We start from the raw sequence: 13,737 nt of genomic DNA, 5'->3' as shown, positions 1-13,737 counted from the left end.
AAAAAAAAAAAAAAAAAAAAAAAAAACAAACAAACTAATTCACCCACACACACACACACAAAAAAAAACCGGGGGTGGGGTGGGGAGGAAGATATAACAACTATACTTTCATGAAGTTGTTACAACAAGCAAACGGAAAGGACATTCTTGGGGGGGAGGGGAGAGAGGGAGGAGGGAGGGAGGTGTCGGTGATGGGCCATAATAATCATATACAGTGTATATTGAAAAAAAAAAAATTTAACAAAAAAAAAAAAAAAAAGAATCAGAGCTTCTGACAGGCAAGTATATCTAAGCAAACATTTATTAAGATTAATTAATTTTCATTGTATTTGTTTTTGTGGTTATGTTCTATTTATGACAAATGATATTCCGTTTATAGAAGTTTATATAAAATTTCCCTTAAATATATTTATTTAAGAAAAAATGTGAATTGAGTAAGAAAACATTTTGTTTAAAAAATTAGGTAACATGACAAGGCCACATTATAAGTTTTGTAAATCCTGAGCATCTTATATTCTTGGGTTCCTTCTTCCATTAATGTATATGTATGTGTATATAAATATATATATAATGTTTTATGGCTACACTGGTGTAAAGATTAATTATCTTCAGTTCTGAAAGTTCATATTTTTCTTCTGATTTTAAAAGAAATTGAAACATTTTCATGGGTCCCTTTACTCGTCATGGGCCTTGGCACTGTGTCTACTATACCTAATGCATAGGCCAGTCGACCCTGGTATGTATTACAGGAAAACTTATAATATTAGATCTTCATGACAGAAGTTTGAGAAGCACTAATTTAATCCTCATTTTGCAAAGAATAATACTAAACTTCACAAATGGGCAAGAAACTGCAAGCCTCAGAGGAGGGACACAATCAGAACTAGGTCCCAGATGCCAGCTTCCTGATCTTTTCACTTAACTCCGCTGCTTTCTTCCTTTGAGCCTCTTCTCCAAAAGCCTTTTTCCCTGTCCCATCTGCTTCAGGGTTATCACATCATAATTAAATCAGATCCTTCCATGAATCCAGCCCTCCACTCAGGTCTGAGGACTGCTCACTGTGGAGGTGACACCACCTCATGGATGCCCTCTGCAGGATGCCCTTTGCCCTGGGATGCCAGTCAGTTCGTGGTGATAGTCACTCTGCTCCATCTCAGGGAACCCATCCAAACCCCGTTAAGAAAAATACAAAGCTTGAAAAAGACCAAGATAGGTTTGGTCTTCCCTTTGGGGACACAATCTTTCAAATACAGCTCCTCATCAAAATTATCAACAATGGACGATCAAGCTTGGGATAGGGTAACTACTTCCATCTGAGATCAGTACTTCCTAGCACAGAGTTTATATGGTAGATAAAAGGTTTACTCCTTGGGCTGCCAATGTTTCATCTTAGCACTTAAAAACAAGTCGAGGGCCGGCCCGGTGGCGCACTGGAGAGTGCGCCGCTTGGGAGCGCGGCGGCGCTCCCGCCAAGGGTTCGGATCCCATGTGGAGACCAGTTCCCGCTCACTGGCTGAGCGCGGTGCGGGTGCAACACCGAGGGTTGCGATCCCGTTGCCGGTCAGTAAAAAAGACAAAAAAGGAAAAAAAAAAATTTTTTTTTTAAAAAAGTCGAACCTTGTTTTTAACCTAGAAACTCAGCTGCTGGGGAATTCTTCTATTGACAATGTACTACAGGGAATAGTCTAATACAATTAAAAGCCCCAACTGGTGAACAGCCTTTATCTCTCTCTTTGTGTATCCAAAGTAGATCTATATCTACCTGAGAATACTGTAAGTTTTAAATGATATTTGTGTTTGGGGAAATAAAAGTAGATCATACTTGAGTCTGCTTTCAGCCATCTGTAACTGTCATCGTACCACTAGAAGGTTCTGACTTTATTCCAGTTTATGTTATTGTTTATTATTATGGAGATGATAATATCCCACAGGAAAGAATACATTTAGCAAAATTCATTTTTTACAGTGAAGACCTTTTTGTTTATTTTAAAGCCTAACCAAAAAATAACTCTAGCCCTTTAAAAAATAGTGTAAGTAATCTTCAATCATGCACTCCCACAGGTTTACTGATGCAAAAATTATTCATCTCATATCTTTCAAAAATGTAATCCTAATGCAGAAAAAGAGCATGGGATTTTGGAGGCAGACAGAACTGGTTTTGAATCCTCCTTCCAGACTTACTAGTTCTGTGATCTTGGGCAAGATAACTAACCCTTCTGAGCCTTTTTGTTTGTTTGTTTGTTTTCACCTCATCTGCAGAAGAGAGTTAATAATATCCACTTAGGGTATTGTTCTGAAGATTAAATTATCTCCACAAATATTTACTGAGTACCTTCTCTATGTGCTAGGCTCTTTTCTAAGTGCTGCAAATACTACCACAGTGAACAAAACATAAGATTGCCATTCTTGTGTAACTGGGGATCTTCACTGTAGTTGAATATTTTCCCCCTGGTTCTTAAGACATTAAAGCAGAGTGTCGCCTGGGAGTGGATTGGAACTGGGTTTCTTGTATAGTAGTTCTATAATAATTATCCTTCTTGCTGCTGGCGATATCAAGTTATAGCTACGATGCTAATTGTTACTTAGATATTCATCAGGATGATTCATATATTTTTACCCCTTTTTCAATTCAAAAAATATTAGTTGTCTGTAGGGCAACATTTATATTTGCAATAAATATTTTGCACTTTATTTATTTTTGTTGATATACACTATTCATCAGTAAACATAATTTGCATCAATTTTCAGAGGGAGAGATGTTAATTCTTTAGTGCATGAAAATTCTAAGTGATAAGCTATTACCTTGATATAGAAAAACCTTCTCCTGAGATTTGCCACTGGCCAAATTTACACATGCACAGGTAGCCATAACAACAACAAAAACACACTTTTGTCAGTGGCTATGTCACTGATGGAACAAGTAGCTCCTTTTTAGCAGTGATGATGCCAATGATGAAGTGATCTAAGAAAAGATCTTTCTTTTTCAAGTAGATTTCCTGCCTGGCATCATCAGAGTGCTTCCTGAGTCCTCCAGGCATGACATCTGATAATCCGCAAGTAAGCTAGATAATGATACCCAGATAACTAAGCATATTCAAATTGGTTATTTGAACTGATAGAAATTTATAGGAAAATGGATGATTTTCTACTCAGTTTGGAGCAATGAATGAAGACGTAGAGTTTAGACATTTCTTAATGTTAATGAGCCCAAATTAATATTATGTCATCTTTAACCCATACAGACCTTAAAAACCAGCATTATCTTCAGTGGAAAGGTTTGATTTGCAGGTGTTTCTATGTACAATTTGATAAGACATAGCCTTATTGCTAGCTATAAATTTTGATCTTACACTGTAAAACTATCATTGACATCTCAAGCTGTTGGTGAAATTCCAAGCTAATGTCATCTGAGATGACCAGATTATAATGAAAAACCAAGAGAATAGATCTTTAAAATGCATACTGTTTCTGTATTTGCACACCTGTACATTTTGCATAGTTCCCTTAAAAGCTAATTATACTATTTTAAAACTATAATAACAGAGAAGATAAAAGATGAGAAAATACAAAGCTACCCAACTGTGGAATCATTCACCTGAGTTTCTCAGAATGCTGCACTCTAATTACTAATGTATTGGCACTTATCTAGAGGAAAATGTTTGAGACAAAGAATGTCCAATTTCTTAATATTTCTTACAAAATCATGTCTTCCTATTTTTTTCTGTGAATATAAACAATAAGTTGCTCCCAAGAGCACGTTCACTTTGCTATCCCCAACACGTTTTTTGCCTATGAAGGCCTACCTGCCACACCTGGTTCCACTTTGCTAAAATACTTTCTACTGTTTGAAAATCGAAACATTAAATTTCCTGCCTTTTCCTTGAATATGCAAATAATACAGCAAGAGCAGCACAAAGATTCTTTCATGGCTGGTAAGGAGGTACCAATATAGTTCAAACCTGCTGAAGTGTCAGTTTTCAGTTCTGCCATCTTTCTACCCCAAAGAAAGTCTCCAGTGTTGGGAGGTAAATATATATCCTGATCCAGTTTTATCTGAGAGGCTCTTTGTCCCTTACACTTACCCACCAAATTTCAGAGTATTCGGATCTTTGAGGGGTTTAAAATTTTGACTTTCCTTCCTTCTTACTTATGGATGGGATAAATTTCATTTTCATCATGGTCCACTGAACGTAGTATCTAGTGTAGCCCCTGGATGGGAAAAACAAAAGGAATGTTCCACTCAGCATCTTGAGATTCTACCTTTAAATATTATACCTAAATCCACGCACTGCTGGTACAAACTGGCACAAACTTTCTGGAAGCTAATTTGGCATTGTTTCCTGACCTGCTGCTGGTACACACATAATTTGGGATTAGGTATCAGCAGCCTTAAAATCTTCATAGCCTTTGACTATAAGAAAATAATTTAACACTCAGACATAGAGTTCTATAAAAGATGTTCATCATGACATTTTTAATAATTGAAAAATTGAAGTTCTTTCACTACTAATGTCCAAGAACAGGAATTGGTTAAATAAATTTTGGTATATCCACATAATGGCATTTTAGGCAGCTGTGGTCAGGGCTGGATGTTCTAGAAGAATTTCTAAAATGACACATTGAAAACTCTCTTGTTTCAATATTGTGATAAAAATCCTAAAGGAAATTGCATGTACAGTATGATCTTAACTAAGTATAAACAATATGAACAAGGAGGAAAAAATATGGGACATATAACAAAATGTTAACAGTGGTTATTTTTATTCCTTTCTTATGTTCCAGTTTTTTTCTATACATGTTTCTATGTTATTGAAATTTTCTATAACGAACATAAAATGAAATAAAATAAAATTTCAAAAATTCAGATACAGTAGAAGAACACCAGTGGAGCAACGGATGCACGACATGTTTCCGTGTCCGTTCTACCACTTTGGTGAGCTATAGACTGCTTTCTGCTGTGGCACTTTCCTAGGAATGTATGCTGTGCATTGTCCTGCTGGAGAAAAAACAACTATAGAAAGGCGATGATAAGAATCTGTGTCACCTAGTCTCTGTTCTTTTTCAGCACACGACAGTTTTGCCCTTTATATTAATCGAGATGAGGACATCGCACCATCAGTATCCCAGCAGGAGCAGCGGACTCACGGCCATATGTATCTTCTCTGTTGGCTATATATTATGGTAAGGACTGTGCCTGCTGCGCTTTCATATTGTATTAGATTTTGCACTGCTAAATTTGGGCACATATTTCATTATGGCTATAATCACTAACAGATTCACACTGCGTGCCTCATTTGGTCCAAGACCTGGGCTTTGTCTCCTTTCCCCAGATGCTTATATTTTTAGAAAGTATATGCCAAACCTCACACAACAGGAATTTGTTGAACAATCCCATGTAAGCAGTGATTCTTCCAAGGCTACATTTTTCAACTCTTTTTCAAACTAAATGTTTTTCTTGGACATCAGTTTTATTGCTTAAGGGGTTTTTTGCTTGGGATTTTTTTGTTGTTGCTTTTGTTGGGGAGTGGGGGAGTTGCAACAAACAGAAATGACAACAGAAGAAATGACCTCTTAGATCAGTGACCTTAAACTTAACAGGAAACAAGTAAAAATGTACATTTTCCTTAGTCCATTTAAAACCTATTTCGGCATTAGCTGTTACATATAGAATGTATTTAACTGTATTATTTTTAATTGTTGGGGTAAATAAACCACACAAAATCTCCATTTTGGTCTTTTGAACACAGTTAAGTCCCAAGTAGGAGGTGCCAAATTGAACTGATAAAAAAGTTTTTGCAAGTTTGTTTCACATTAATTTCAGTTCTTATCTTATTTTTAACTCTTCAAAAGTTATTTATCTTAACTTACAGAATTTCTCTTTCCAATTCCAAATCCTCTTTGATATATTAACACACACAGAAAAGGTCCCTCCCGCCAGTGTTTCTGCCTCTTGGGACTCTTGTTCTGAGTTCGGGCCACCATCTCCTCCTTTAATCCCAGAGGACTGGGTAACATTCCTCCGAACACTGCACAACTGTATGTAATCCTGCCCACAGCCCGGAGCTCTCTGGGAGGCCCAGTCTCCATGGAGCATTTTGCTCCAGCCAGCCTAGGAATATAAAATAAAGGTCACTACAGTACTTCACATACTTTGCACAAACGATCACATAATGCCCCAAATCTGAGCAGAAAGGGAATCTGCTGCCAAGAAGTCACATCATGTGGCTGGATCCAAGGAAACATCCAGATGACAGACCCTAGAAAAAGCATGTGGTAAAGTTTATCCCATCTGCCACTCCATCAACCAGTGGAAGACCACAATGACTAGGTACTGGGGAGGAGTTTGTTTTCTTAATCATTTCCTAGGTTTTTGTCCCCCACCTCAAACCTCAAGTATTGACTTTTTCTGATAGAAAAGGTCAAAATGATCAGGAGTCACAGGTGAAATGTAACTGAAGTTATGTCTTAAAAATGAATTTATGTGCTTTCTACATATAAACTCAATTTTCAAATTACTGTTGCCTTTCAGAAAAGTCAGGTAGGGCACCTACACGATTACCAGGGATGCTACAATGTTTAAAACATAACTGGAATTGCTTTAGCACTGGTTTAAAAATGAACCTCTCAGACCCCCCCCCTCCACCCCAAATACAGTCTCATTACTTTGTTCTGATATTTACTTACCTGTGGGAAATGGAAGTTCTTCACTCTGGGAACTCTGGGTGCATTTCTGCAAATTCGTTTATATGCTATTAAATTTTTGTATCTTGTAGAGCCCCAGAGGTTTCAGGAACTATGTACTTTCGTTTGGCCTCTCTTCCACTGTGGTACAATCAGACCACGTTCCAAAGAGACTCATGGGAAATACCACATAGTCTTCACTATGGACCCCCAAGATCCCTCATTAAAATGAAGCATTCAACACCCTCTTCATGCCAAGTGAGGTTGCCAGCTCCGGGTGCTCTCTAGGCAGACCAGTACTTGTTTGGACATGTATTTGCATTAACCAGCGAATCCCCTCAGATTTGTTCTGAGAACACTTTCAAAGTAGACTTTTTCCTTTGGTGTCCTGCCCTGGGCATTTATAGCTATGCAAAGAGCTAAACAGTGCCCTTCACATCGTGTCACATTATGTAAATCCAAGGATTTTCTTGGTTATCAAAAAGATACTGGCTTTTCCTCCATTCCAGACTATCTCAGGGCCGACATACCAATGACACAACAGGGCAAGATTTGGGATATGAAATCTTTTGGTAGCATACCAGTGTTGTAACTGGACATTCCAGAACCTCATGCCAAGATGGAAGAAAGCATACCTCTTATCACATGTTAATTATAAAATAAATACATCCTTTACACAACTGAGTGTGGCTAAGCTAACTATCCCTCGGAGGCTGCTGGCCAGCCTGTGTGTCTGCTTTGCTCAGGGGGCTCTAACTTGCTCTCCAGTTTCACGAGTCCTTCCCCCCACCCCCCATCTATATCTGTTCTCTTCCTAGGATTGAATAGCAGAGCTGGGAAAGCAGGGGATGCCTGCACTTTTCTTCACTGACTGGTGCCCATTGAGCTCCCACCCTCCGTAGCTCTATTTCCCAGACCCATCTTAGTCCTCCCCAAGCCTAGCATCAGAAAGCCATCCCAGATTTCCTTCATGACCACTTCTGCCCACCCCACCCCCTGCCATCTTTCTGGTGTTTGGGACCCAAACATCCCCCTGTCCATTTGTGGGGAGTTCTTAATTCCTTCCCTGGACACCTCCCCTCCACTGTCATCCCCCTGCACGCTACATTTCTCTGCACGCTATGTGTGGGATCTCCCATAATAAATGAGAGGATCCATATTATCTCATTCTGGATGCAACACAGAAGTCCTTCAGTTTCTAATGAAACAGAAATTACCAGAAACCGTAACAAGTATCATTCTTTTGAGCCCAGACACTGTGACAAATGCTTTCAAATTCTTTTTTAGTTCCCCCAAACGTCCCTTTGAGATAGGCATTATCTTGCCCATTTTACAGAGAAGGAAGCTAAAGCTTAGAGAGATGATATGACTTGTCCAGGACAAGCCACTGGGCTGTCGCCAGAACTACAGTGCAAGCCCAGGTGTGTGGCTGCAGAATCCTATCCTAACCCTGCCCTCCACTGTCTATTACTGTGTGAACAGTAACTCTGTGGATGAACATATTAAGTGAGTTTTTAGCTTGGTTTTGATTGGTTAGAAGCACATCAGAAACCATTTCCTGGACTGGAGTTCTGGCTCCTCCACCTAATCTTTCTGGGCCTCAACTTATTCAGATGGAAAATAAGAAGGAGTTTAGTATAGACCCCACGGTGCAGTTGTAAGGATTCAGTTATTGTACACAAAGCCAGAGAACAATGCCTGGCTCACAGTAAAAAGTTTCTGTATTTGGGGCCGGCCCGGTGGCGCACTGGGTAGTGCGCCGCTTGGGAAGCGCGGTGGCGCTCCCGCCCGAGGGTTCGGATCCCACATACGGACCGGCTCCCGCTCACTGGCTGAGCGAGGCGCGGGAGCAACGCCGAGGTTTGCAATCCCGTTGCCGGTCCCTGGTCCGGTACGGGGGCAACACTGAGGGTTGTGATCCATTGCCGGACACGGAAAAAGACAAAAGACAAAAAAAAAAAAAAAGTTTCTGTATTTGCTATTATCAGTTCTGAGAAGCTCCTCAACAAGTAGTAGTAGGAGCACATAATGTTTTCAAAGGCTTGAGAATTTTAGTTATGTCATAGCTTCTTTCTCTCGCTTTTACTCATTCCGCTCACTTGTGCACTTTGCACTTTAAAAATCAAAAACAACTCTAAAGGACATGAAAACATCATTTTTATTGTTTTATAAGTACATAAGAACTACCAGGGACTCTTACAGGAGAGCTCGGGAAAACAGGGTTTTAAGATCACAGGATCCTGACTGCTGTCACCCTCTCGTTGACATATAATACAAGAGAAGATGTCTTCCCTCCCTGGGCTGCCCCCCGGCCCCCAGCACCTCTTGTCCTTATCTCCCTGCAGAGCTGCTGCTGCTCACTGCTCTGCTTTTCAATCTGCAGGACACATTAAGAGGAAACCTCCCAGACCCTAGGAAATTTACATCCCCGAGGGTTCAACACTGCCTCTCCTCTGTCCTGAAGAGTCTTCTTCCAGCCCCTGGCCACTCCTCCATCCCATGGTGGTTTCTCATTCGATCAGAGCCCACATGAGATCTCGGCAGCCATGCAAAATACATGCTGACTGCTAAATGCAAGACACAGTCAGGAGCAAGTAGGCATTGGTGAACAGGAGAAAATGGATCCTGGGAGTTTCTGATGGATAAATATTTCTTGTTACTGCTATGAGCCTATTTAAAGCAAAATAAAGATTCTGTTGTTTCAGGTCTCTTAACGGTTTTAGATAAATTCCATATTCCAAATGTCTTTACCCTAAATATGTTCACTGAATAACTTTCCAACACAGAAAATAAAAGTAAAATCAGGGTGAAGTATGATACAATCTTAAATTGTCTCAATATCAGAATTCTGTCTCCCACCAAATTTGATTCTCAGCCATGCAATTGTGCATTTTTTTGTTTTTTGGTTTTTTTTTCTTGTTGAAACTTTTCTGTATTTTCTCAGATTTCTGCTGGAAACATACATTATTTCTTTTCACATATTTTTAAGCACAGGGGAAGAAAATCTCAAAAATAAGAATGTACTTAAATTAAAAATTGGGGGGAAGAATTTTCAGCCATGAGTGAGTAAAATTTTTAGCGTAAAATTTTTACCCTCTTCAGTGAGAAGCTGAAGTTTAAGACCACACTGAAGTCCTCCCATTTAACTGGATGCTTCTTCACCAGTTAAACAAATCTGGGCAACATGTAGTTGTTCTTTGACCAATAGATAACATTTTCCTCTCTTCGGCTTGAACCTTTCACTCCACCAATAACTGCCTGTCCTGTGACTTCCATGTCTGTAATAGTCATGAAAGTTTTTCTGATCTTCTAGCGTAGGAGAACTGAGCCCAAGCTGAAAGGCTAAGGTGATAAGTCCCTCATTCTGAAGAGAGTGACCTTTCTTGGAGCTTGTAAGAGACAGCCCCAGACTCTGCTCCCTTTCCCATCACCACAGCCGTCCCCAGTCTTTGCCCATCCTCCCTACCCTCCTGCCTCAGCCTGGCTAAGGAAGAGGGAGAAGGTCTTTGCAGTCTTGAATTTGGGGTCTGGGGAAGACATTAGGGAAAGAAGTGCCTCCCCACGCTCACCAAAGCCAAGTGTGTGAGAGGCTCCAAGAGAATCCCTAATAAATATTGGGGGTGAGGCAGAAATCTCATTTAGGGAGCACACTTGTTAACCTTTCTGATGCCTCCTACCTGAGCAAGGAAAAGAGCATTGGAAGGACATGGCAGGGTAGAGGGAGGGGCAATTGTAGAGCAGCCTGTGATCCCATCACTGTATGTTTCAAAGGGGGATGAGTTTCATGTGGAACTGGTTTGACATAGAGGAAGGGAACTAGGCTTGAGATATCTTGACTGTGGCCCAACCAAGAAGGACAGCCCCTGGGCAAGGATTTCCCAGCAATAAGAACTCATGGAGTGTGCTACCATAAGAAAGAGCTAAGGGGTGTAGAAGAGTCGAGCTGGAACCAGCCAGATCCCCCAAATAAGGAAATTCTGCAGGAGAGAAGCTCTTCAGAGATCCCTGCAAACTTCACATATATGCACCTCATGCAAAAGTGAGTATCTGGACTTCAGCCTCACATCACTGACCAGTGGGAGTAGCAAAGCCCCTCCCACTCAAGGCTCCAGCAGTAAGCCTGGTGTGCTCAAGGAAAACAGAAGGCCAGCGTGTTGGAGCAGAGTGAGGGGAAAAGTGCACGGAGACTCCTGGGGTGGAGGGAGGATCATGTTTGCTTTGTTGGCCATTGTAAGGGCTTTGTCCTTAATTTAGAATGAAATTGGGAGTCGCTGGAAGGTTTGAACAGAGAATTGACATGATCTGAGACATTTTTAATGTATCACTTTGGCTACTGTGTTGAGAATGGATCGGAGGCATGGATGGAATAGAGAGAAGAGATGAGAAGCTGTAGAAATCATCTTGGTGAGAGACCAGTGGCTTGGACCCAGGTGTTAGAAATGACCATGTGAAAAGTAGTGGGATTCTGGATACATTTTGAGGGGAGAGTCGACAGGATTTCCTGACCATTTAGTGAATTAAACTCCAGATTCAGCCGCCTTAATAATTTTTAACCTTGATATAGAAAGCATCTCCTCCGATGGTATCCACATCCTAACCCTGAGAACCTGTGAGTATGTTACCTTGAATGGTACATGGCAAAAGGGATTTGCAGTTGTGATTGTGTTGGTGAGATTAGTCTGCATTATCCAGGTGGACCAGTCTAATTACATGCGTCTTTAAAAGTGGAGAACCTTTCCCAACTGGAGTCAGAGCGAGACATGACTATTGAGGAACAGTTAGAGAGATGAGATGCGAAAATGGCCCAAACTGCCACTGCTGGCTTTGAAGATAGAGGAAGGGGCTACGACCAAGGAACCTGGGCCACTTCTAGAAGCTGGAAAAGGTAAAGAAACAGATTGTCCCCTAGAGCCTCCAGAAAAGAATGCAGCCTGCTAACATCTTTATTTTAGCTCAGTGAGACCTATGTAGTGAGATTGATTTGTGTTGTTTTGAAGCACTAAGTTTGTGGTGATGTGTTATAGATGCAATAGAAGGCTAATACACGGGGTCTTCAAAAAGTTCAGGGAAAAATTCATATTATCATTTAATTCTATTTTTTCACAAACTTTTAAAAGTACTATCATACTCTTGAGTGAATCACTTAATCTCTATGGGCCTCAGTTTCCCCATCTGAAAAAAAAGAGAATAATTGCTGTGAGAATTAGACACATGGGTAATTGGCACTCAGGACAGTAGCCATTGTTGTTCTGTTTATGCTCTAAGAATGCTCAGGCTGTCGGGAGCCTAAACCCAGCTGCTTTCTGCATGTTTCTTCACTCATGAGCCTTACTCTGGGAAGTCCAAATCTTTGAAGTCAGACGCTCCTTGTTTAGTTCTCCTCTTCCTGAGGTCTTTGAGCAAATTACTTATCCTCTCTTAGCCTCATTTTTACCACCTTTAAAATGGGAAAGACTGCCTGCCTCACAGAGTCACGAGGATGAATGGGCACATATGAATGAGCTCAGGAAAGGAGAGTATCTTTCCTTCCTCCTGGGCCACAAAGATCCTGAATGTCTGCAGAGTCTTGATAAGAAAGGCTTTTTCTCTCTCTTTCTTCCCCACCACCCTTATTTTATTTTCATTTTATCCTCTGTTCTTCTTATGGGTTTTAGTCCTACTTCATGGGACGTGTGTCTCCTCCTAACCTCTTAAGAATGCTGAAGAGTTTTCTGAAATGCTCTTATGGTTCATATATTGTTATTTCCAGAGCTGTGCTGTTCCCCTGAGAATCGAGAATGCCATTGCTTTCCCATCGTTCCAGTGCATGTATTCCTATAAGCACTTTGCTGAGAGTGCGTTAATGTTTTCTCATCTTGTAATGAGGAGAGGTCTATCTGGACAATTCATGGATTGACATCAGAGAGTGTGGCTTGCTTTCAGACTCTCAGAGTGTCCACCTGGGTGTTGGTCAAGTTCATTTCTGAGATCTGCATCGGAACAGAAAAGGCTATGCATATAATCCATCGCAATTCCAGTATTTCTTCTGAGTTTCATCTTCTCCTACCCCCAACAGCTGGTTCTGAGACATTCTAAGAATATGTGAGGGACTAGGATCCCCCATATGCTATTAACTTGTCACATGCCCAAATCACTGTATATGTGGTTATGACCCTTCCCATACTCCCCAACTTCCCTGCAACCTTATTTCCCCCCAAGTCTGCTAGTGTCTCCAGTCTGATGCTGCCTGTGTCCTTGATGCTACTTGGCAATTTTACCAAGCATTTCTCCAACCATCTCTGTCCACCAGCACCTCACTCTTCCCCTGTCTCTCAGTAGATGGCCTAGCCTTTTATTTCTCAAAGAAAATAAAAGACTTTAAACAGGGACTTCGATTTCCTCCTGCGAATGCCCTGGCTGCACCCACCTTTTCTCGCCCCCTATTACAATGGTGAGTCTCTATACCATGTCCCCTCCAGCTCTCCAGGGACCTCATCCATTGATTGTGTTCATTCTCTTGAACTTCAGTCTCATGCCTGGATCCTCCCAATCCATATTTGAACACACTCTAGTCCTCGTCTCCACCTCAGAAGTGCTCATCTAGGATCACCCCCCTTATACTTGTGTGTATCTAACTGCGACCCTGTCTCCCCACCCACATCCCAGTTTCTCCAGAGAGTTGTCTACACTGTCTCTATTCCCATTTATACACTCCAAAGACAAGGTAGCATATCAGTTCAGAGAATGGCTTTATGAGCCAGACTGCCTGAGCCTGAATTCTGCTTCTGCCATATGACATTGGACAAGTCTCTTAACCTTTCTGTGCCTTAGTTTCCTCATCTGTAGAGTAGGATAGTAATAGTACCTACCCCGTAAGGCTGTTGTGATCATTAAAGTCATATTAATCTTTAGTATAGGTAAAGCACGTAGGAGAGAACCAAGCACAGAGTAAGTACTATGGTAATGTTATTAACCCACTCCGATGTGGCTTAAGCTTTCATTACTTTAGCAAAACATTTGCTGCTGTCACCAGTGACTAATATTTTGCTGAATTCATGGAATGCTTTGTAGACCTCT

At 40.9% G+C, this 13,737-nt stretch overlaps 1 protein-coding gene across 1 annotated transcript in view; it reads left to right on the top strand.

Moving 5' to 3' along the window:
• LOC103606232 (androgen-induced gene 1 protein-like) overlaps positions 1-13,737 on the top strand; it is a 71,260-nt gene that overhangs the window by 9,306 nt on the left and 48,217 nt on the right. Inside the window, exon 2 of the mRNA XM_008590821.1 lies at positions 5,066-5,181. Within this exon, the coding sequence (XP_008589043.1) occupies positions 5,066-5,181 (116 nt within the window). The remainder of the gene's footprint in view (positions 1-5,065; positions 5,182-13,737) is intronic.

Source organism: Galeopterus variegatus, unplaced genomic scaffold (genome assembly GCF_000696425.1).
Source record: "Galeopterus variegatus unplaced genomic scaffold, G_variegatus-3.0.2 Scaffold6398, whole genome shotgun sequence".
NCBI classification, from domain to species: Eukaryota; Metazoa; Chordata; class Mammalia; order Dermoptera; family Cynocephalidae; genus Galeopterus; species Galeopterus variegatus.
Note: the sequence above shows the minus strand (reverse complement) of the source record. Positions and strands in the feature narration are given on the sequence as shown.